The sequence below is a fragment of the Eptatretus burgeri genome, chromosome 11 (assembly GCF_056783735.1).
Source record: "Eptatretus burgeri isolate ZD-2024b chromosome 11, Ebu_testis_v1, whole genome shotgun sequence".
NCBI lineage: Eukaryota > Metazoa > Chordata > Myxini > Myxiniformes > Myxinidae > Eptatretus > Eptatretus burgeri.
This window is the reverse complement of record NC_140971.1, coordinates 9,326,766-9,351,969: the sequence shown is the minus strand read 5'-3', so window position 1 is coordinate 9,351,969 and position 25,204 is coordinate 9,326,766. Positions and strand designations below refer to the sequence as shown.

General features: G+C 45.2%; 1 protein-coding gene across 4 annotated transcripts in view; it reads right to left on the bottom strand.

Annotated features, from left to right (window-relative positions):
• LOC147016470 (uncharacterized) overlaps nt 1-25,204 on the bottom strand; it is a 121,951-nt gene that overhangs the window by 93,702 nt on the left and 3,045 nt on the right. For 3 of the 4 annotated variants that reach the window (XM_085845140.1, XM_085845143.1, XM_085845141.1), the window contains exons 2-8: nt 20,486-20,593; nt 18,830-18,940; nt 11,703-11,864; nt 7,457-7,546; nt 6,532-6,693; nt 3,604-3,672; nt 3,253-3,336 (exon numbers count right to left, since the gene is read on the bottom strand). In XM_085845140.1, coding sequence (XP_085701266.1) covers nt 3,253-3,336; nt 3,604-3,672; nt 6,532-6,693; nt 7,457-7,546; nt 11,703-11,864; nt 18,830-18,940; nt 20,486-20,593 — 786 coding nt within the window. The remainder of the gene's footprint in view (nt 1-3,252; nt 3,337-3,603; nt 3,673-6,531; nt 6,694-7,456; nt 7,547-11,702; nt 11,865-18,829; nt 18,941-20,485; nt 20,594-25,204) is intronic. The other variant, XM_085845142.1, reaches the window with a different exon arrangement.

The window sequence follows — 25,204 nt, the reverse complement described above, 5'->3', positions numbered from 1 at the left end:
CCCTAACCTGGACATTTTTGGTAACAAGCTGTTGTTTTCAGGATAGGTCCAGGAATATGTCTAGAATAACATACTAAAAGTCCTCATAAATCCTCCTTGAGCATTTTCCGCAATCCAAGATGGCGTCCAAAATGGCCGCCTCTTCTGTTTTTCTCATAACTTTGCAAGCAGGTTTCCCCAAAACACACTTTAAATGTCTACATATATGTTTTGAAGTATGAGGAACTCATTAGAATACATCTTAAGAGATGCTGAAGCACGCAAGTACCAATAAGACCTCTTGAGTTCTTCCAAAAGTCCAGGCAGAAGCCGACGCCGACACCCTGATTGTCTCCACAGCACTAGCACTGGCAGAGTCAGAACATGTGCCAGTTGCTGTCGTTGGTACGGACACAGACTTACTGGTAATGCTAGTTGCTCGGGCAACCTCTTCCACAGATGTGTACATGCTATGCCGCAGTAATCCTGTCACGGCTTCAACATTCATGAGATTCAGCATGCCATAGGGGACACAAGAAATCACTTGATGTTTCTTCATGCTGTGACGGGATGTGACACGGTCTCTGCGATCTATCGTCAGGGCAAGCGTAAAGCTTTCAACATGGTGCACAAGAAGCGGGACTACGACTTGCTGGATACCTTCACAAACAGTGGAAGCACCCATGACGAGGTGGAAAAAGCTGGGGAAGGCTTCATTCTTAAGCTTTATGGAGCCAGCAGTTTTGAATCTCTTGATGACTACCGTCACATCGCATACAAACGGGAAATCGGTCGCAGTTCCCTGAGTTCATCCTTTCAGCTAGAAAGTCTACCTCCAACTAGTGCTGCAGCAAAGCAACATTCATATCGCGCCTATCTTACCGTCCAGGAATGGATGGGTAACTCCTTATCTCCAACAGAATGGGGCTGGCGATTTCAGGACGGGACTCTTACCCCGGTAGAAACAGACATTGCTGTTGCACCCGACACTTTGCTGAACATGGTGGCATGTGGGTGTAAACCAGATGGTTGCAGAAGCATGACATGTAGCTGCAAGAAACTTGGGCTCTTTTGTACCTCAATGTGCAGTAAATGCAGTGGTCTCAATTGCAACAATACAGCACCAACTCTTATAGATGCCGACGATGATATTACCCCAACTTCAGAGGACATCAACATTGAAGATACAGCATCCGACGATGAAGACAATGACTGATGCAACGAGGTGTGTGCATGCGTAAGGTAAAGATTCATCTGAAACTTTTGAGGTTTGAATCTCTAGCATGATCTTGTTTTGAATGTCTTTGCCTCTTGAAACAGGCTAAAACAGCAGTGTGTTGATAAGTGGCAGACATTTTGAGCACCATTTGAATTTCAGAAAGAACTTCAGCGGTTTTATTGTTTCCTTTGTACTTCAAAGTATCTGAATGAGTTCCTTATTTCTCAAGACATAATATATTTAGAGATTTAAAGTGCATATTGAGGTAACTTAGTCACAGGGTCATGAGAAAAACAGGAAATTGCAACCATCTTTGGCGCCATTTTGGATTTTGGGACTAGTTCAAGTAGTTTTATTGGTATAGATATATTGTATTGAGTTCCTTATACTTCAAAACATATGTGTAGACATTTAAAATGTGTTATAGGTAAACCTACTTGCAAAGTTATGAGAAAAACAGGAAATGGCGGCCATTTTGGACGCCATTTTGGATTGCGGAAAACGCTCAAGGAGGATTCATGAGGACTTTTAGTATGTTATTTCACACACATTCCTGGACCTTTCCTGAAAAAATCAGCTTGTTACCAAAAATGTCCAGGTTAAACCCTAAGGCCAAAAAAAAAAAGTTGCATTGGCGTAACCCGCCCGACCCTAAAAATTCCGCCGACCCTACGTTTTTTTTTTGTTTTTTTGCTATCGAAAAATTTTGCCGAAAAAATTTGAAAAAAAAAAAAAAAAAATTTATTGCTATTTTTGTCGTTTTGCTATCGTTTTCAAGTATCTTGTTGATTGCGATCGCGATCGCAAAAACCCGGAAGTGTTTCGGACAGAACCTGCCGACAAAAAGGGTGGTACTCGAGCCGGGGGAGATTTTGGGAGGGATTTATTAGGAAAAAAAAAAAAAAAGATCCCGACCGACCTACCCTATTTTTCAGTGACCCGTTACGCCAATGCAACATTTTTATTTTTTTGGCCTAATGCTCTTGGACTAAACGGCACTCGGAAGAGCGCACACCTCCGCGAGGCTGAACAGTTTACATTTTGTATCCCACCGAAGGGCCGGATCTGCTGACCTGAACGAAAGTCTGATTTGCTTTTTGTCATCGAACCAACCCATCCACCAAGTTTTGTCATTACAAGAGTGAAGTCAATGGCACAGCATCACAAATCCCCACACTTCCTCACGCAAGCGAAGTGGAAAGATGGCAAAACGTTCCACCAGGAATGACACAATATCTAATTTTAAAATGTTTTTCCCGTTTTGACCCTTGTGAATTAAATGTTTCTGACCGAAATGGTTTTCCCGTATTTTGACTGAAATGTTTTTCCCACAATTCCTCCAATAGGTTAGAACAGGAATTTGTAATTAATTCAAAGTGCCAGCAAAAGCTCACTGACTCTTCACAAAGGACACCGTGTAATCTTTATCATCCACAAACGAATCCCAGGAGACCGGATGCCCAGTTTAACGTCCATCCGAGAGACAATAAACACATCGACATCACCCGGCTGCCATCTTGACCAACCACACATTGAGTGGTGGGATAGCGCAGGCTTTGATGGGCCTCATGGCCTCCTTATGCATTGAAGTTACTTGAAAGGGAAATCACGATGTCATTGTAGCTGTTATCGTTGTTGCTATGACAGCAGTGAGTGTAAGACTGCAGTTGGTGGACTTATTTTGGAATCCTCTCCTTTTGTATGATTTTTGTGGTGAAAATAATATCAACAGATTTGAAGATTTAACACGTTGATATTTTTAGTGAATCTTTGGGTTTCCTCCTTTGGTGTTTCCACCTGATCACGGAGGACATGACACATTGTTCGCCTCTGGTTCAAATCCAATATACTTGACCGTTGTCCAGCCATGTGCTTTGTGTCATGGTAAAGGTAGAAACACCTGTGAGCCTTCGTGATTGTTTATTTAAAAGCAAAAATATGATACAATAATAAAATACTTTCACAGAAACAAAAATTTGCAAAATAAAAAAACAAAAACATGTATTTACTCGTCACATTCAACAGTCTGGCTCTCTCATGCTCGTTCACTTTACCTTGATATCCATTTTCTCTGTTTCCAAAAGAGGCTTCTTTTTCGTGGCTTCCTTGTGTCTTGCCATCACCAAATGGGAATAATTCTGTCATGTAAACAAGCTTTATATAAACAAACAGCACTGCATGGTAAAGCATCAACAAAAAATATTTGCTTTGGCATTATATTCAAACAAAACAGGTCAAGCTGGAAAGGAAACACAGGATTATGATAATGGGTGAAATGATCGACATTATATTCATTGAATAGACCGTCAAGTCATTTTGTTTGGCTCGACAGCGTGTTGGAAAAAAGGAATCGTCATCAATTGCACTGCGTATCCGAAAAAAGCTCTTCACGTGAAGTAAATCACCTCGTCAATTTGTTCACAGTAAAGAAGCTGCTGTCCCGTCAGCAACCACACCGTGAGAGCTGTGTAAACCTGGGGTCGAAAAACTACGTGAAGACAGGGATTTTGAATTTTGCCACGGTGCTGGTGACAACTCTTGCGCTCTTCACGAACACATACTTGAATTTTTAACTTGCAAAAAAATATAGCCAGCACATGAGGACGGTCCATACCCGGTCAGTTTAACATCCATCCGAGGGATGGCACACATTGATATCTCACCCTGCTTGTGAAGCAACAGGATGACAAAAAATCATCACAGAAGTGGTAAACAATAGCTACATCATGACGACTTCACGTAGCTAGATAACTTTAGAAACTAAATCTACAGGTTTTTTAAAATTAATTAGGGGTTTTAACCATCCATTGGGATCGTAACTAAATCTACAGTTTCTGAATTAAGAAGAGATGTTAACCATCCGTTGGGATCATACTGTGTGGTGCTGTACAGAGCGTTTGTGCTGCCGAAGCAGTCGCCTGGGTTACTGGCAACAATCCTGGACAGGTCGACACTGATGCAGGGGTGTTAACAGAAACTCATAACTCTGTATTGAAAAATACCGTGAGATCGTATACAGCATATCCAATATTGAATGCTCGGAGACAAATCCCCAGGTTAAAATTCATCCAAGGGACGGTGCACTTCCTGATGCAACACCCTTCTTGGGAAGGACCATTTTGGCAGTTTAACCAGAATCAAACCTGGACAAAACAGCACAAAGAACAGTGTGATAACTCTTCACCACCTTTTTGAACTGACAATTACCAGTGAACAGGATATTAATAAACATATTGTTTTAGATTTTAGAATCGGATCCGACTAATGCACACAAACATTTTGGCCCTCAGATAGCTATTTCCCTAAATGCATGTCCAGAATAGACCCATCCCCAATGTTTGGTGGGATTCTAACTTTGATGCGTTGGAGAAGGGTAAAGAATAGATTCCCTGTCTTATGGGATGGCCTTTTTCTCTTTACGCCACATTCATGCATGAGAGATAGCCGTTAGCCCAACGGGGGCTCGTCTTCTCCTTTCCATCAGGACACATTGGCTTGGAGGTGGATGATTTATTTACACCTTGGACTTACAGGACATTTGATTAAGCACATTGTGGGCTTTTCCTGAGCAGTTATTCTGACGGTCCTATACGGCTGTGGATCATTTACCTCACCCACTAATTTCCCATCGCCGTTTGAAACCCACCTCTTTCACCAACGTTGGCGTCCACTTTTTTTTTTCCATCAACATTTAGCAGCTCTGTGGATGGTTGTTGTTCACGTTTTATGAGTTTTCACATTTTCGCTCGGAAAGGGGAACACTCGGCTTCACGCTTTCGTTTGGTAATTCTGGCAAATGGCTGCTTTCTGCCGTTCGTCCAGCACCACAAACATGCCATCGTAAACCAGGACTGCACCGATTTGGGGTTGCATCTCGCTCTGGAAAGGAAGGAATGATCGCGAGATTGGGGGGTTTGGCGCATGCAACGATGCGCCAATAGGCAAGGTGGATTTGGCTGAAGTCTGCTTGAGGCTCTGCCCAGATTGACTGCTGATAAAAAAGGACGAGGTGACAGTTTTGTGACAGTTGGTGACAGATGGTTGCAGCTTCTTACAGCTCTGAGAATTTTTGTGACAGCTGGGTGACAACTATTTTCAGCTACAGTCAGTTCCATTCAGACAGTTAGTGAGCTGACAACAGTTGAGTTTGTGATAGTTGGTGACGGCCTTGCAGTTCTGATCGCTGGCGACAGCCTGACAGCGCCTCACAGTGCCTCAGCGCCTTACAGCTCAGTTCCTCATGGCTCCTTACAGCTGTCCGTTTGTTGTGGCTCCTGACGGTGGGTGACGGTTGGACCCTTCCTGCTGGTTCTGCTCGAGACCTGCTCTTGGCCACTCCTGGCGTACCTGATTCTTGACGTCCCTGGTTCCTGGGGGTGACGACGTGACATCGATCAGTGTTCAAGCCCGTTTGCGAGTGGGTGCACGGCAAGGCAGGGCACTGGCAGCAGACCAACGCACGCTCACACATTTCGGGACATTTTATTTGACGCACGACAAATGATCTGCTGGGTACCCTTGTCTCGTGTTTAATCATCAAGTCAGGAATAGTGATAAGCATCTGCTCTTTGTCTGTTTTCCTATCAATGCCTGCTTAATTCTTTATTTCCTTGAGATTATTTTGATTGATTTGAATTTACCTATTTTCACCACAAGGAAATAAAAAGTTCTTCTGTTTATTTATTTTTTCCTTATTAATAAACTCCTTGTTGACGTTTCAACCTGTCCGTGCTCGTCCTTTTCTTCCATTGAGCCAGCATTGTCCGAACCGAGATAGACTGGGAGATAATTACCAAACTAACTGACCTGTCATAGTCGGCACGCACCAACGGCAAACACTCGGCTGCCCTCATTAAGATTTAATCAAGATAAGAATGGTGCCTTGCCGAGGGTGTGCTCCCTGTTCAGGAAGCCACGTGACCTCCAGTTAAATGGCAAAATTATACAGTGGAGACTGGAACTCATGGTTAACTGATTGGCATTCGTGGTAGAAAAGCAACCCACCGTCCCACAAAGTTAATAGGGAGCGGTGGCCCCAGGTCCAGCTCTTCCATGGAGCAAGGGGATTTAACCCCCTCATAATACACTCTGTACCCGTAACAATATTAACAAGCGAACACAAATTACAAGTGGAGAACAAAACGTTTTTTTTCAACAAATTAATGTTCCAACAAAGTATGCAATTAAATTATCGTCCCCACAAGTGTCACGTGTAAAACTAATACAAGACCTCACAAGGCAGAGGTTCATCCAAAAATACTTGAAGATGCCTCCAAGAGTGAAAAGAGAAACCACATTCTCTTCACATGAAGAGCAAATAATAAAGGGAATACCTGTCTCCTCATATTGCCGTTGCTGCTGCTTGAACCAAAGTTCATCTTCGAGCTGCCAGTGTTTTCTAACAGCTTTGACGAAACAGATTTCTTTTTGGATGCTTCCACATCCTTTTCAAATTCCGTATGATTCTCCCATGCACAGACTATTTTGTGAGTATGCTGTTGGAGTATGTTAACATCATCAAACAGGTGTACAAACCGAGATTTCAGCACAAAACGAGAATGACACTCAGGAGAGCGCAAACCTCCACCAGACTGAACAGTTTACATTTTGTATCCCACCGATGGCCGGATCTGCATTCACACCTTAACCAAAAGCTAATCAGCTTGTTCTTGTCACCTTCCAAACTCATCCACCAAATTTTGTCTTCATCCGTCCACAACTTTTTGAGATATTGTGCAATATATCATTTTTGGTCATCTCTTTATGGTCTCTCTCTTTCGAGTGCAGCCTGATGGCTGCTGGTTGCATCATTGGTTGGGACAAGGCTATGCCGCTGATGCAGAGTCCCCCTTACCAGTACACTGGTACTCATTTTGCCGACCTCGGAAGGATGACAGGCTGAGTCAACCGCCTGGTGTATTAATTCAGCAGCCAACGGGGCTTGAACTCAGGACCCGAGCATCCCAAGCCACCACCCTAACCACTAAGCAAACACCAGGCTTCTCTTTATGGTGAAGAATTCACATAAAAAAATTATTGTATCTGGATCCAGATCGAGATCTTCACCAAAATCGAATCAATTCGTCCTTGTCACACACCCAACCTGTGCACTCAGTTTCGTCCAAATCAGTCCACAATTATTTTGCGATATCCTGCTCACAGAGAAAAAAAAAAAAGAGACAGACAGACAACAAAGGGTGAAAATACAACTTCCATCCACCTTTGGTGGCAGAGGTAAAAATGGTAGTTTTAACTCACCTTAGTTTGCCCATATTTTCTCCAATCAAACATGTTGACCCTCCTCAAGTATTCATTGTACTTGTTAAACTCAGCCAAAGAACAAGGGACCTGAAATGAAAGAGGTTCCAAAACTGTCAGAGAACATGCACATTTATTCTGAATTCATAATGCAACACTTTCACCAAATACTGTTGCATTCCCAGTGTAATTATTCTGGGAGAGCAATGTAACTAATCAGCTCAGCAAGGTTTAGGCATTCACCTTCTTGGTACAACTACCCAGAGTGTCATCAGTGACCCGTGATCATCTGGGCCCCCCACCACCCTTTGGGGGAAAGCTCTCTGGATGGCCGGAACCAAAAATGCCCAGCAACGATTGGAAACTATCTCTTAAACACACGAAAAGGGCAAAGACACTTCCTCGTCAACTGAGACCTTGCAACTCCACCGAGTATGTATGTATGTATTATATATATATATATATATATATATATATATATATATATATATATATATATATATATATATATATATATATATATATATATATATATATATATATATATACATATACATATATATTGTTGCGGATTTGCGCCCGCCGGCGTGCGAGCGGCCACGTAACTCGAATCGCGGCACGTCGCCCACCGTACGGACAATCCCGTCGTGACCCTCTCGGACTAACGCCGGGAACTAGTCACGGGTGGGCCTTTCGGCCTCACCACGATCGTGCCAATCGGCCCCCCGTGTGGGATAGGGTTGTTCGCCAAATTCGACCTACCTAAGTACCCACACGGAGGGTAGACCGGGCGATCGCACCTCGCCGCAGGTCGACTTCGGACACGGGCCACTTTAAGCGACCCGTTCCATACTATCGGGATAACCGAGCGGTGTTATCGTCAACCTCGACGGTTCCGATTAATTATCGGGCGTATTTAGCCCCTACCAACCCTTTACGTGAAGTAAGATGGAGATTCAATTAAAGAAAAGACGAAGCAAAACGGGAAAGACAGTTCAACATAAGGCACATTTATTCCGCGGCAAACGGAAAGCACACATATACAATTACAACAATTATGCACCAAAAGCAAATGTAAAAGTAACACAACAATTCTGCACAAAAAGCAAATGTAAAAGTAACACAACAATTCTGCACAAAAAGCAAATGCAACAAAAGGGACACAATGCAGATCTATTACCGACTACGCGAGCACACGGCAACACTTACACAGTTTTACTTCACAGACGGCGCCGACAACACATATACTCCAAAGCAAAAGAAAAAGGGGCCACCCTCAACTACAGGGGGCAGACGGGCCTGGGGCCAAGACCGCGTCGAGCCTACCCGTCTGGTGATGAGCCGCAAAATGGCGGCGGCGCCCCGACTCCGCGGGCCTCGCTGGCACTCCTGGAATGGGGTGGGAACGGGGCCCCCTTCTCACACTATCTCAGCGCGGGGGGAAACAGGGGGGGGTTGTTGATGCTCGGGGGAAAGAGGATATCTGGCTGGCTTGGGTCCCGCGACGAGCAACGCCACTGTGACCTCGACCGCGTTCCCGGCCTCCCCTCTCCGCAGCTCCCCGACTCTGACACGAGCGGAGACCTCCACAAAGCTTCTTGGCTTCTCCAGACTCTCCGGACCCCGACAGACACTCTCTCGACTGATTTCGCCGCCGCCACAACTCTCCAACTCTTTTTCTCTCCTCAACTCTACTGAATTCGCCACCGCCACAACTCTCCAACTCTCCCACTCTTCCCAACTGAACTGATTCGCTCCGCGCTCGGCGCTTTATAGTGCGACAGGAGAAACCACATGCAGATTTTTGGATCAGGATCGGCTCGGGGGCGGAGCCACGCTCGCCCATTGGACGAAGGAAAAGTGGGCGTGAATCATTCTTGATCCGCGAATCTGCATATAGCGATTATACTCCGACGCGCCTGGAGGCGGGGCCAAATTGCCCCACGCTCGCTGATAGGACGGAACAGAAGTGGGCGTGAATCATTCTTGATCCGATTTCTCGGAAAGGCCGCTTTTTGCACCCGCTGCTCGGTGCGCGCCCTGTACGAGTCCAGGATCGGTGCCCACAAGCGGCGCGGGAATGGCGGTGATGCGATGGTTGCGAGAGCGAGATGTGACGGTAAAGGTCGTGGCTGTTGGCGTTGTTGTTGTTGTGAAGTGGCGTTGCGGTTGGTGGTTGTTGTGTGATGGCTGTTGAGACGTGGTTGGCTCAAAATAAAGATAGAACAGAAAAACGGCTATCTAAAAGGGTCGCAGCCCGAATGAATGACATTTATTCCCTCTAAACAACGGGTTTGGGCTAACTACACATATACTTAGAGATATCTCACCTACGGGACCTGAATGGTGGTTTGCGAATTTCGTCAACCACAATATATATATATATATATATATATATATATATATATATATATATATATATACACATATATACATATATATATATATATATATATATATCTCTGCTAGTTGCATCATTGGTTGGGACACGGCTATGTGATGATGCAGTGTCCCCCTTACCAGTGCACTGGTACTAATTTTGCCTACCTCGGAAGGATGGCAGGCCGAGTCAACCTCTTGGTGTATTAATTCAGCGGCCCAACGGAGCTTGAACTCAGGACCCTAGAATCCCAAGCCGCCACCCAAACCACGAAGCGAACACCAGGCTTACCGAGCAGCGAAAATAAAGACTGCACCTTCGCCAGTGAGGAAGAAGATCTCAACATCATCAGAAGACAGAGCTCTAAACCGAAGCAAAAAGTTGAAGAAGTGCTATCTGGCCTAAAATAAGAAAAAATGAGCTACAGATGAATAAAATGAGGAGAACTAGAGCACAGGGGAGAGGATGACCATCCTCCACAGGAAAGCGTATTCTGTGGCTGAGGCACGGGGGATACACAGAAAAGGAGAACGTTTCATGCACTGACTTAAGAAGTCCTGCAAAGGATTTATGAAAGGAATCTCTGGGGCTATTCCCAAATTTAACTTCGTGGAGGCCTGGACACAATGCGTGGGAGGCACACTTTCAGGGCGCGGACTTCAATACCTAATATTGTCATGTTTACGAACCCCTAACAGAAGCAGCTTAACCATTGATGGGAAAAAGGCTGACATGCCGGGACTCGAACCTGTGAATGACCAATGAGTTACTCTAAGAACAAACTGGCAGCGAGCGGTGTTCTATCGATCCATGTTTCAGCATGATCCAAACCGCGTGGGCAACTAAATCAGATTCTCTTTCATTTCTTCCTCCTCCAGTCAATCCAACGAGGCACGAATGTTTAGCATAATTTTTCACGTAGCAAACAGGAATGCAGCTCTTAGAAATAACAATTTATTGAGATAAAACGACATAAAAGAACGCACATTCTTGATGCCAAATAGAAAGGCCAAATAAGTAAACACACCATAAATCAAATGCAAATACACAATAAGAGCAACACAACAAAGTATAACCTGCTCGTGGCCACGACAAGCTGATCACAACCGTGCACACTGACACGAACGAAGAGTATTTCGGAAATTAGACTTGGGCGAGGGCTGGGTGAACAAGTGAGCAGAGCACTGTTGAGCAGGCAGGTTCGGAGCTGCAGGGCGTGAACAAGCCTGTGGGCCCATCGAGAATGAGCTCTCTCTTCCTGTGCGATCACAGAAGTCACGAACGATCTCCATCTTCCAAGCCAACAACCGCTCTTATCTTCAGGGGGTGGGGGAGGGGGAGTGGGGAGGGGAGTCCGACACTTCCACCTCGGCGTGTCTCTGTACCGGCAAATCATCGGACATCAACGAGACAACAACGAGCCATTCCGCACACTGAGATGGACGTCCCCGTCACTCAGGGCATGAAAATGTGCCTCTGGCCAATCACGGAAAGACTAGGTCTGCAATGTTACCGAGAAGTGTGCTTCGTGCGCACCACCGTGATGCCACACAAACCTTCAGAATTTCCCATTCAGACACCAGGTTAAAACAGGATAAGACATTATTATGCCGAACTAAAATCTAAACAAACAGCGTCACCCCGAGTTTATAAATAACTTCACACGAAAATATCCAGTGCCAAGGCGTTCATTCCAATAACCGATACCAACCAATCCGCTCCCCCTTAACCGCAACCACCACCCCCAACCCCATAAACATAACACCGCATCCAAAAATCTGGAAATGTAAACTGCAATTCACATGAAGTAATAGTACATTCCTGTTGGTGCAGGGGAGTGGGGGTGAGGAGTGAATGCTATCCCACCTGGTTATCTCTTATTACATGGCCTTCCTTTCGAAGACAATTCAGCCGACGTGGATTGTTGAAATAATTTTCAAGATAAGGATCATTCAAACAGTTGTACTCCGGCTTCAACAAAAACATGTTGGGATCTTCGAGGTTGAAATCTATCGTATGCTTGTAGAGCTGTAAAGTGTGAAAGAGGTACAATTAAATTATTCACTTTTAAAGTTACTCTGCTGCATAATGAACGATGTTTTTCTGAATCATGATTGGTTAATGTACACAAGCTGGAAGGTCAATGTAACATTTGACAACCTTGGTTGAAGATTAAATTTCAAATGGTTAGTTGTACACAGATGATACAAAAGACAGAACATCTATCGGACACGTAATCCTTCCCCTGATCTGTGTTTCAGTCACGGCCCTAATATTGTCACTTCGGCACATAATACAATCATTGTTTTTAACCCGTCCATCTTGATGAAATTCCTTTTATTCAGAAAATAAATTACAAAGTGATTTTCAACTTGAAGTTTTGAAAAAGTGAAAACTCATCCTGAATATTGTGAATGAGTGGTCACGAGGTTGGCAATCTTGCTGACGAATCAACGATGAAGGAGGAAAATACAAAAACAAAAGAACGAGTGTTCATTCCTAATTTTCAAACTTTGACATCCCCAAACAAAGAAGCAATAAACACCATCATGTCATCTCCTGATGAAAGGAACACTGTTGATCTATTTAGACAAAGGAAAGGAAAACGTTCCCCATTCCCACCACACATGACAAATTGAAATTGGTGAAAAATGACACATAATTGCAAAAGATTAGTTATCACAGGATCAGTATGTTTAAAAATAAATGAATAAAATAAAATCATTGCAATGGCCACAAAAGTCAAAGGATACAAAGACACGTTTTTTTGCTTTTCATTCAGTGTCCATGGTCTTACTCTCTTTCATCCAATCCATCAACACTGAGCTCGTCTCTTTTATGGATCATACCCCCCCCCCCTCTCTGCTCCCAAACTCCTTTTGACTTATTTGCACACTCATGTGATGCATCAGTGAGATTTTGTCTCCCATGTCATATTGTTGTGGGCCAGGTATCGGCGACGAGCACGACCGCGAGGTGGAGCAGTAGAGTCGGCTCCACTGAACACCCATAATTCAGATCGTTACCCTCGGATAACTCCGAAGGTACGGGTCCCTTACAGGACCATGAATAGTCAATAAATCAACCGCATGAGCACAGGGTTATTTGCCAAACTTCAAAATACCTTGAGGCACATGTGGAGCACTACCGAGGAATTCACCTCCTCGACGGGGCTCGAACGGGACGGATGGTTACCGAGGTCCCTTCGGTCCAAATGTACAACTACAGCAGCAATGGCCTTTTTAATAACCCAACACGCACTGTGCTAAATCAATGAAGGAAAGGACAAAGACGAGCTGAAACATTCAACAATAGGGGTATTTATTTACAATGGTCAGGTCAGGTATGGGAGCATGTGCCAGAACAGCGCGTCGCTGCGTCCACTTTCCGCCGCTACTCCAGGGGTCTCCGTCTGGCCTTCCCCCAGGCAGATGACAGGCCAATCCCCATCTCCTTGAGATGCTGTTCAACCTGCTGCAACCACGAGGCACGTGGTCGGCCCATTGGCCTACTCCACTCACGAGACTCCATCGCTGAGAGAATCTGGTGAGCAGGATCAGCGTCAGGAAAACGAGCCACATGTCCATACAGCCGCAACTGACGCCCACGGACCATGCAGATAACAAATCTCATCCAAGTCTCTCTCAGCAACCGCTCGTTGGACACAAAATCTGACCAGCGATAGTCAAGGATTCTCCGAAGAGACCTGGTACCAAAGGAATTAAGTCTCCGTCTCAGATCCTTGGTCAGAGTCCAAGTCTCGCATCCATAGAGCAAGACTGGAAGCACCAAGGACCTGAAGACTCGGACTTTTGTCCTCCCGCACAGGTACCGGTAGCGCCACACCCCATGATCCAGTGAATCCATGACTCCCCAGGCAAGACCCAGACGTCTATTGATCTCTGACTCACAGCCAGCCGAGACATGAGTATGACTGCCAAGGTAAGTGAATCTCTCCACGACCTCAACATCGTCACCACAAACAGACACAGACAGGACAGCAACATCCAAGATGTCATTGAAAGCCTGAATTTACAATGGGTGGAGAAGGAACACATAAAGGGCAGAGTTAAACCGACGATAAATGATGCAAATAATGTACAGCAAAAGCACTTAACCAGTTGCTACTTAAAGATGGGCCCACATGACACACACACAATAGAAATGGACTTAAATGGTCTATATTCGGCTCTCCAGCCGCAGAGGATAGTTCGGCTGGAAGTCAGGACGGCTGGCTACCTGGCCGCAAGCGTGCGGGCTGGACATCCACCCCCTCAGGAGCTCCGGTCGCCAGAAGACGGACCAGGGCAGCCAGACGCAGACCAGCACCAGTGACGAGATGAGGCCAGACCAGCGTCGAGCAGACCAGGCCAGCGTCAGCGAGATGGGACCAGACCAGTGTCGCGAGACGGGATCAGACCAGCGTCGAGCAGACCAGAAAACCAGACCATGCCAGCGAGATGGGACCAGACCAGCGCCAGCGAGATGGGACCAGACCAGCGCCAGCGAGATGCGACCACACCAGCGTCGCGAGATGGGAGCAGACCAGAGAACCAGACCACGCCAGTGAGATGGGACCAGACCAGCACCAGCGAAATGCGATCAGACCGGCACCAGCGAAATGCGATCAGACCGGCGTCAGCGAGATGCGATCAGACCGGCGCCAGCGAGATGCGATCAGACCGGCGCCAGCGAGATGCGATCAGACCGGCGCCAGCGAGATGCGATCAGACCGGCGCCAGCGAGATGCGATCAGACCGGCGCCAGCGAGATGCGATCAGACCGGCGCCAGCGAGATGCGATCAGACCGGCGCCAGCGAGATGCGATCAGACGGGCGCCAGCGAGATGCGATCAGACCGGCGCCAGCGAGATGCGATCAGACCGGCGCCAGCGAGATGCGATCAGACCGGCGCCAGCGAGATGCGATCAGACCGGCGCCAGCGAGATGCGATCAGACCGGCGCCAGCGAGATGCGATCAGACCGGCGCCAGCGAGATGCGATCAGACCGGCGCCAGCGAGATGCGATCAGACCGGCGCCAGCGAGATGCGATCAGACCGGCGCCAGCGAGATGCGATCAGACCGGCGCCAGCGAGATGCGATCAGACCGGCGCCAGCGAGATGCGATCAGACCGGCGCCAGCGAGATGCGATCAGACCGGCGCCAGCGAGATGCGATCAGACCGGCGCCAGCGAGATGCGATCAGACCGGCGCCAGCGAGATGCGATCAGACCGGCGCCAGCGAGATGCGATCAGACCAGCGCCAGCGAGATGCGATCAGACCGGCGCCAGCGAGATGCGATCAGACCGGCGCCAGCGAGATGCGATCAGACCAGCGCCAGCGAGATGCGATCAGACCAGCGCCAGCGAGATGCGATCAGACCAGCGCCAGCGAGATGCGATCAGACCAGACCAGAGACGAGATGAGATCAGACCAGCGTTGAGATCGATCAGAAAACGAGACCATGCCAGCGAGATGGGACCAGACCAGCGTTGAGCAGACCAGAGAACCAGACCACACGCTCGAGCAAACGGGGTGCAAATTATTTGTTCTCCGTTCCTTCGTCGTCCTTCTCGGGTGCGGTCCGCCCATGCGTGGCCTGCTCTCATTGGGCAGACCGCGTGTCGCGGCTCCGCCCTCTGCAAAGGACCGCCCCGGCTCTGATCCGCTCGTCACCCATTGGCCGCAAAATGACGCATTCTCTCATTTGGCGCCAGGCCAGAACAAAACGCTTCGTGAGCGCACGAACACCACGGACAATTCATCGAGCAGTGTTGTTGTTGTTGTTGTTTTCGTTGATGCAAGTGTAAAAATCCTCGCTATAAAATAACTTCACACCACATGTACAATTAATTTCCCACTAAATCAGGGAAAGGGAGCCATCTATCCACATTTACTTATCAAAATAACTGAGCTGTGGGGACCTGAATGTTGAATGCAGTAAGCTTCCAGATTCATAACAATATCTCCTCTGTTCTCAATTTCTGTCCAAATATTTAGAGATGTATGGAGGCGCGCGCGCGCACACACACACACACACACACACACACACACACACACACACACACACACACACACACACACACACACACACACACACACACACACACACACACACACACACACACACACACACACACACACACACACACACACACACGTTACTCAAAATTATAGTGAATATTGAATCCGCGAATATCGGGTCATTGTTTCATTGGGAAAAATGGGGAATTTTTGTTGTTTTATTTTCATATGGTCTGGGCTCATGGAAGAGCTATGACATAGACCAAATCAGGACACAGCATAAGAAAGGTGAAACACCAACAGCAGGACTTTGGAAGAAAGTAGATGGATACGGAAAACAAGGGATGCAGGTAACAATGAGGGTTAAGGGAGAATGCAAAGGGTGGGCAAAATGGATAATAAGCAAAATTTTGGGAGGGGTGCAAGATGGTTTAACAGGTGTAGAAAAGATCATGATTTTGGATGAGGGACAACTTGAGATGGTGGTGAACAGATGTCTTGAGAACAATTTTTTTTGGGGGGGGGGGTAAAAAAAAAATTTGGGGGGGGGTTGGAAATCACTTAAAACATGTAGAAATGCAAAAAAAAAATTTTTTTTTCTCCAACAATTTTTTTTTTTGGGGGGGGGACCAAGTCCAAAATTTAATGGCATGATCCTTGGACCATACCTAACCCCCCCACCCAGTTTCGTCGAAATCCGTCGTGGAGTTTTTCCGTAATACTGTTCACAAACAAACAAACAAACAGAAAAGGGTGAAAACAGTAACCTCTGATCTTCGATGGCAGAGGTTAATAAAGGTAGTCAGCATGGATTTACCAAAGGTAGTTCTTGTTTAACAAATCTTTGAGTTCTCTAAAGCAGTGTCTGATTGGGTGGATGAGGGAAAGGCAGTGGACATAGCATATCTAGACTTTAAGAAGGCATTTGATAAGGTACCAAATAGGAGGTTGTTGGTGAGGGTTTCTGGAGTGGCTGGTCAGGTAGCTAATTGGAATGCTCACTTGCTTCGTGATAGGAATCAGAGTGGCTGTAAGTGGAAGGATGTCTTGTTGGGAGGATGTAAGTAGTGGGGTACCTCAGGAATCAATACTAGCACCATCATTTACATCAATGATTTGGATGGTGGGGTGAAGAGTAGGCTTTCCAAATTTGTATACGACACAAATCTTGGAGGTAAGGTGGGTAGTCGAGGGGTGGTGATCAGATTCAGGAAAGTATTGATATTTGCATAGATTGGGTAAAAGATTAGGAGATGTAGTTTAACCTGAGCAAGTGTAAGGTGTTGGGGATGGGAAAGAACAATGAAAATAGAGATTACATGATGCAAGGGGTAATTTTGGAGCACATCACATTGAAGGATCTGGGGGTGGTAATAGATATGGGAGGTAAGGAGGCAGCACAGTGGCAGGCAGCAAAAGGGAAAGCAAATAGGGTTTTAGGTTGTATTCGGAGAGGGATAAATTATAAATCAAAAGGAGGTGGTTTTGGCATAGTTTAGGAATTTAGTGAGGCCCCATCTTGAATATTGTGTGCAGTTTTGGTCACCACAATTTAAGAATGACTTAAAGAGGGTTCAGCACAGGGCTTCCAGATTGATTCTGGGCCAAGCAAGACTTAGCTATGAGAGTGGCTAAAGGAGACAGGTCTTTATACACGAGAAAGGAGGCGGTTACGAGGTGATATCATAGAACTTAAGGTAATGAAAGGTATTGATAAAACAAGTGCAGATGAATTATTCAGCAGAGTAGACAGTGATAGGACCAGGGGCCACAGCCTGAGAGTAAAGATGGTGTAAGGTAAGGGACTTTTACTCAGAGAGTAGTTAATGCAAGGTTATGGTCTCCCTGGAAAGGTTGTGGCAACAGAAACAGTGGATAAGTTTAAATTGGAATTAGATAGGTACCTGTAAGTTATGGAGATAGAGGGGTATCGGGATGTTGGCAGGACTTTTAGGTAGCTTGAGCATTGATCGGCGAGTGTGTGCGTGTGTACGGAGTGCTGTTGGAGGGGGCCTCGTCAAGGGGTGTTATGTGGTTGATGTTGTGTTATTTTTACCCAAGACAATCTCCGCCCACGCCCCATTCCATGGAAAGAAACAGAAATAACTAAATTCTTTAAACTACAAAAAAACATTTTGCATTTTTCTCGTTTTCGTCTGGTGTTGATAAATTGGTGTGGAGTTGATGTGGTGTCGGCATGAAGGGCCGAATGGCCTCCACCTGAGTCCAATTTCCTTGTGTGCAACATGTGGGTGAAGTTTCCCCTCAATCTGTCAGGCCACTCTGGAGAAACATTTTTAAAGGCATATTCTTCAAAAACTCAGAGCTGCCAAACCATGTGACCAAGCTGCCAAACCATCATCATAAGTGGAGAACTTTTTGCTCCCAATCGGAAGGTGATCATACCTGTGAAGTTTTGCCTCAAAATCTTCAGCAGTTTCGGAGAAGAAAATTTTGAAGGTTTTTATGTTAAAAAAAAAATATGGCTGCTGAATCACGTGACCGATGGATGACATCAACAATTCCTCCCCCCTCCTCCGCCCATAAAATTTAGCCCGAGAGCACCCTCAAAAATTTTTCATACTGATCGGATAAAGCATCCAACATATGCGATTATGATGTCATGATGAAGCCACCGACGACCTCATGAAAAAATTAAAAATCACATTTCCCATCGGGAGTACTTGGCGTGTGCCAAGTTCAAATTTTTTCCATGGAGCGGTTTGAGATAGAAGTCCAGTTTTTCCTTTTCTCCAACATGGCTGCCACACCGCATGGCCTATGATGTCATCATTAACATTTGAACATTCTGCATGAGGAATCACACATCTGGTGAAAATTTTGTGTCAATTGGATAAGCGGTTTCAGAGAGAACAGAATATTAGCACGTACGTACGTATTTATGTACAACCCAAAAATATAAAGCTTCTGGCGCCTTGTCAACAGAGGCAGAAAAAAAGTACTTTACCTTTTGTGACAAATCAGCACGACAGAATGTTGTGTTCCACGTCGGCTTCACGAACAGCTTCGTACCCATCGGCTGCTCGTTCACCGGTGGTAAAAAACACGTTGGCTGTTTCTGCATGACACGTAGGGCATTTAACACGAGGTCAATGGGACAGAGAATGAACTCCATGAGAAAAACACAAAAAGAAATTTGGCAGGAATGGTAAAAGGCAAAATGATCATCACTGTCAAGCAAGTCATCAAGTACTCCACCAAATGAGCTACTTATTTCACACAATATGAAGGATTGGATATTAAATTGCCAAAATGGATGACAGCAATGAAATACAAGGCGAGGAAAATATTGTTATTAAAAGCATCAGAACAATCACCATTGATCAGCATTCACTCCCTGACAATATGGGATACATGTCAACGCCAATTTTGACGTTGCATCGTGGGTATTGCTGATGCCGTCACAACTGCGGCTGTTGGTTTTGGTGACAAGACAACGCAAATTTGCATTCAACACATCTTCTGATAATAAATGGCAACTTGCCATCGTTGTTTGAAATTCTCAGTCCCCTTTCATGCAATTATGAATGCCTGACTATCGAAATAGCAACCTGTGCACTTCAAGTGGTAAGGCTTGACTGACAGAAGCATGTAGCGTGGAGAGGAGGGTGTCGCGAGTGGTATTGTTGTGAGCGGAGGCAGTGGTGAGGGTGCAGCGAGCGGACGCAGTGGTGAGGGTGCAGCGAGCGGACGCAGTGGTGAGGGTGCAGCGAGCGGACGCAGTGGTGAGGGTGCAGCGAGCGGACGCAGTGGTGAGGGTGCAGCGAGCGGACGCAGTGGTGAGGGTGCAGCGAGCAGACGCAGTGGTGAGGGTGCAGCGAGCGGACGCAGTGGTGAGGGTGCAGCGAGCAGACGCAGTGGTGAGGGTGCAGCGAGCGGACGCAGTGGTGAGGGTGCAGCGAGCGGAGGCAGTGGTGAGAACCTGGATGGGAGTCGGGTTTTGGCTACTCCGACTCTACCCTCAAACCCATGCAGGTGCAGCCAAGTGAGCCTTATAAAAATTATTTAACTTGTTTGTGGACAGATAGATAAAGAACAAGAACGGCACTCGACAGAGCACACACTTCCGCCAGACTCTGCAGTATAAATTTTGTCTCCCACTGAAAAGGCCGGATTTGCATCTGGACCTGAACCAAAATCTAACTGACATGTTCTTCTCACCTAAGTAACTCATCCATCCAGTTGCGGAAAAACTCATCTTCACCTTTTTGAGAAAGCATCTTATATAAATCACTTTTGACCCTTTTTCTCAATGGTGAAGAATCACTTAAAAAAAATTTAAACGGTCGAATCCGGATTCGAATCTTCACAAAATTTGAATCAATTTGTCTTCGTCACACACCCAACCTGTCCACGAAGTTTCGGCTAAATCCGTCCATAACTATTTGAGATATCCTGTTCACAGACAGACAGACAGACAAACATACAGAGACAGGGATGAAAACGTAACGTCTGCCCACCTGCGGTGGTGGAGGTAAAGAAAGAAATTAAAAGCAAACGAAAGATAAAAGAGAGGAAAATGAAGAAAAACAGGCACCCTGTGTGGTTTCCTCGTTCCACGAGCCTTGACGTGTGTGGAGGAGAGAAATAGAATGAGCATTACCTTTCCATAGATGTGAGCAAGAGAAGATGTATTCCGTGACCCTTGCTTCACACGTCCACTCGCAATCTGCTCATTGACGAGTGAAGGAAGGAAATGCTTCGAATTTTTCTGCACAGCAAGAGCAACAAAATAACCGGTCAGTGGGGTGAAGATCAAATTAAATCATCATGAGAGAAATAGACAATTCACACACAAAGGAGACAGAAAACAACCGTGAACATAAAAAGCAACAACAAGTCCTCGAACCGATGGATGACACACCGTCACTGCTGGGATTTAAAGTTCTCATTGTATTTCCCAAGTCAGTGACCACTTCATTGTGGGAGAATAATCATGCCATCGTTTCAGAACATTCACCTGCAGCAATTGCTCAGAGGCAGCAGGGCCTCCCTGTCACCGTCGTGTCGGAGGTTTTGTCGATACCGATCCTCATGGTGGTGGCTCGTTAAAGTGACAAGACAACTAACTCACATTAATGTCAAAGTGGCAACAGCAAGTACAAGGACACAACCACCACCATCTCTGAAAAGATGGTGGGTATCCATTAAGCATTGAACAGGGCATACACTATGGGGGTTACAGATCGGTTTTGATTTTGAACATTTAACGGTGCTCGCATGAGGCACGATCTGTGTGAATCGAAGCACAGAGATCATGAACGTTCCAGTCATGATCGATCATTTCTCGTTCCCCACAATTATTCCCACAGGGTTTTACTGCAGCGAGCGAGCAGAGAATACCTTGACACCTTTCAATTACAAGGACATGTGGTAATTATAACTACTGTAATTATATACGAGTAGAACCTGGCGATAAATTAACTTTCACCCTTTAAAAATTGTGTGAATAAATTATTGAAATATCAGCTGCTTTTTTCATCTCCTTTTCTCACCTGTGTTGTCAGTACAGCGAAAGGCGGTGTATAATCAGATCTACTGTTTGATCGGGTGATATATTATAGTCCAGGAGCAAGGACCTGAAAAAAAGAAATCATTCAACACTCCCTACAGAAAAGGTTTGACTTGACAGAGTGGTAGAATTAGACCCTATAGAACACCTCCAGGTAGTATGTGGTTTCAAATTGTGGTATCATTAAAATTCTACAGGCCATTATACATACCAAGGGTACTTACCAAGAGGGTCACTGTGGGCGAGCAAAATTAGGGGAGGGGTAACGTAAACGTGAATATCTTTGTCGAGACTCAACCAATTTTCAATATTGAGGCATCATTGGCTTCGTATTATAATTCTCTTTCAGAATATGTACAGAAATGTCGATATTCATTCAACTGTACAACCACAAGAGGTAAAAATCACAGACAAATCAAATATTATGAGCTTTTTTTATATTTTAGGCATCTTTTAGAGCATACCAAGTTGTCAAGTCAAACTTTTCTGTAGTGGGTGTTGAACAATTGAATTTTTCACAGGTTCATGCTGCTGGACTAAAAAAATGCTGTGTTAGTCTATTTTTTATGAAATTCTTGTGGACTAGATAATTACAAAAATAAAGTTTAAAAATGTCATGTTAATAATGATGGTAAAAGAGGCTGTGGGTTAACATAGTTGCTTTTCTGTGTCATTCCAGATTGAACATCTGAAAAAATCCTCCGAGCCAACTGAAGCAATGGCCAGTTCAGAGAGTCGGGCAGGAGTGCAACTTTTACCTGTAAAGAGACAGAAGTTGACTAACTTTCACAAGTGCATAATTTGTCAGATGGACTCAAACGAGACACTGAGGAAAGCCCGAGATACCTCCATACAGACACTTGTTGCAGCACTGGAACTCCAATGAGATGAAGTATGCGAACGTTTAAAATGTTGTCTTCGACCGGTACTCCAGCCTCTCAATCAAAGCTGGGGAGCGAGAGAAACGAGGATCATCTGCAGCCTTAGAGGTGACAATCCAAGGGCCAGCCACTCCTATTCCAAAGCAGTGGATCAAATACATTGGAAATGTAGAAAACAAAGTCAACTTGTGTGCCTTCTTTGCAGACACATGGTGCCACATAGGGGTAGATACTCTGCATGATGGTCAACACAAAGTCATCGGTGATGGTTTCAAGAACCCGCAGAAGTCTGTGCTAGTCATCAGAGGGCACTGCGAAGAACTGGTTCCCATCAAGTCAGATCATGAAGAGGCAGACACGAATATTGCTGCATGCAAAACATGCCTCTCATTATCACAGCAGGACTGGATTGTGAATCAATCACCTGACACAGATATGGCTGTCCTCTGCACCACACACTACAGAAAACTCATGTCAGGAGCTGTGGTTTCAGACTGGAATCAATGATAAAGCTCGGTATATTCCTATCCACAGCTTGGCACACAAACTCGGACCTGAGCTGTGTAATGCTTTACTCGGCTTCCACGCACTCACTGGGTGCGATTCAAACAGTGCACTCTCAGAACTCGGCAAGAAAAAGGGTTTCAATGTCTTACTTGACAGTAAAGAGCATCAGACTAGTCTGGGACAGCTTGGAGAAGAACCCGAGCTCAGCAACTGCACTTCAGAAGCATGCAATGCCTTCATATGTGCAATGTACTCAACAACCAAGGGGGCTGGGAGTAAAGTGAACAATGTGAGACACTGGCAGTTCTGTCAAAAGGGACAAAGAAATGAAAATCTCCCCCCTACATTCGACAGCTTACAGCAACATATGAAGCGAGGAAATTACCAGGCCGATGCATGGAAGAGAGCATTGGAGCCGACACAGAGCCTTCCACCAGCAGCTGGACATGGCTGGAAAATTCAGGATGGTGCTCTGCAGCCTGTGCTCATGACCAAAGATCCAGCACCACGGGGTCTTCCGGAGCTGACTGTCTCACTGCAAGAAGTCTCTATGTCGCCGAGCCGACTGCACATGCAGAACCAACCACATGCCATGCACAGAAGCATGTGCATGTATGGCCGAAGAAACTTGTGAAAATCCAAGAACAATCTTTGAATCCAGTGGTGAAGAAGACGCTGACTAAAAGTTACAACAGATGACATCTTCATGCTTCCATGGCGAATGCGATTCCTTGTTGACAGACACAAATATTATAAACCGCTCTGACGAATGTGCTTCCGTGCAACCATGCACAACTATTATGATTCGCTCTCACTAATGTGCTTGTGTGTTGTCATGCACAGCTCCCAGTGTCGACCATGATAACTATTATCATCCACTATGATGAATGAGTAGCTTCCGTGCTGCCAGAGATAACTATTATACTCGGCTTTCACTAATGTACTTCGGTGTTGCCAAAGACAACGATTATTCTCGGCTCTGATGTATGTGCTTCCGTGTTGTTATACACGAGTAAAAGACGAACGCTAAAAATAACAGTTGCAGTTTTCTTTATGCGTGCCTCTGTATGTATATGAATTTCTGCAGAACAATACTTTAAGCGTTTGATTTCCAAAATGTATACATACCAGTAGTAATTGAGAAACACCGTTCACCTTCATACGAGAACAAAATTAAAAATGTCAGAAAGTTTGAATTAGTGTGATATTTTAGCTTTGGTGATGCCATGGCAAAGGCCATTTTCAAATAACTGTACATACTCTGATATAGAATGTATCCCTGTGTCGTAAGAGGCGACCTGGGTTGCGTCAGGAAGGGCATCCGGCGTAAAACCTGTGCCAAATCAGTATGCGGATCATAACGGATGATCCGCTGTGGCGACCCCTAACGGGAGCAGCCGAAAGAAGAACAACAACTCTCTGATATAGAATTATAATAGGAAGCCAATGATAACTCAATATTGAAAATTGGATGAGTCTGGACAAAGATATTCACGTTTACGTTACCCCTCCCCCTAAATTTTGCTCGCCCACAGTGACCCTCTTGGTAAGTACCCTTGGTATGTATAATGGCCTGTAGAATTTTAATGATACCACAATTTGAAACCACATACTACCTGGAGGTGTTCTATAGGGTCTATTCTACCACCCTGTCAAGTCAAACCTTTTCTGTAGGGGGTGTTGAACAAATTTCCTTATTTGGCCTCAAATGAGAAAAGGCTGCTGGACTATTACTGTTATATCAATAAAATAGAAATGTTGAAAATGAAATATTGAATGTAATCGATCGGAGAAACGGGATGGAATGAGACGAACTATGATTGAGGATGAAGGAGGAAGAGTTTTTGTTCTCATATAAATTAAACCAGAAGCATCAATCCTCACCTTACTCACCGATTTCATATTGTTTAAAACTGGCCAATCTATCCTCACCTTACTCACCTATATCATATTGTTTAAAACTGGCCAATCTATCCTCACCTTACTCACCTATATCATATTGTTTAAAACCGGCCAATCTATCCTCACCTTACTCACCTATATCATATTGTTTAAAACTGGCCAATCTATCCTCACCTTACTCACCTATATCATATTGTTTAAAACCGGCCAATCTATCCTCACCTTACTCACCTATATCATATTGTTTAAAACTGGCCAATCTATCCTCACCTTACTCACTGATATCATATTGTTTAAAACCGGCCAATCTATCCTCACCTTACTCACCTATATCATATTGTTTAAAACTGGCCAATCTATCCTCACCTTACTCACTGATATCATATTGTTTAAAACTGGCCAATCTATCCTCACCTTACTCACCCATATCATATTGTTTAAAACTGGCCAATCTATCCTCACCTTACTCACCTACATCATATTGTTTAAAACCGGCCAATCTATCCTCACCTTACTCACC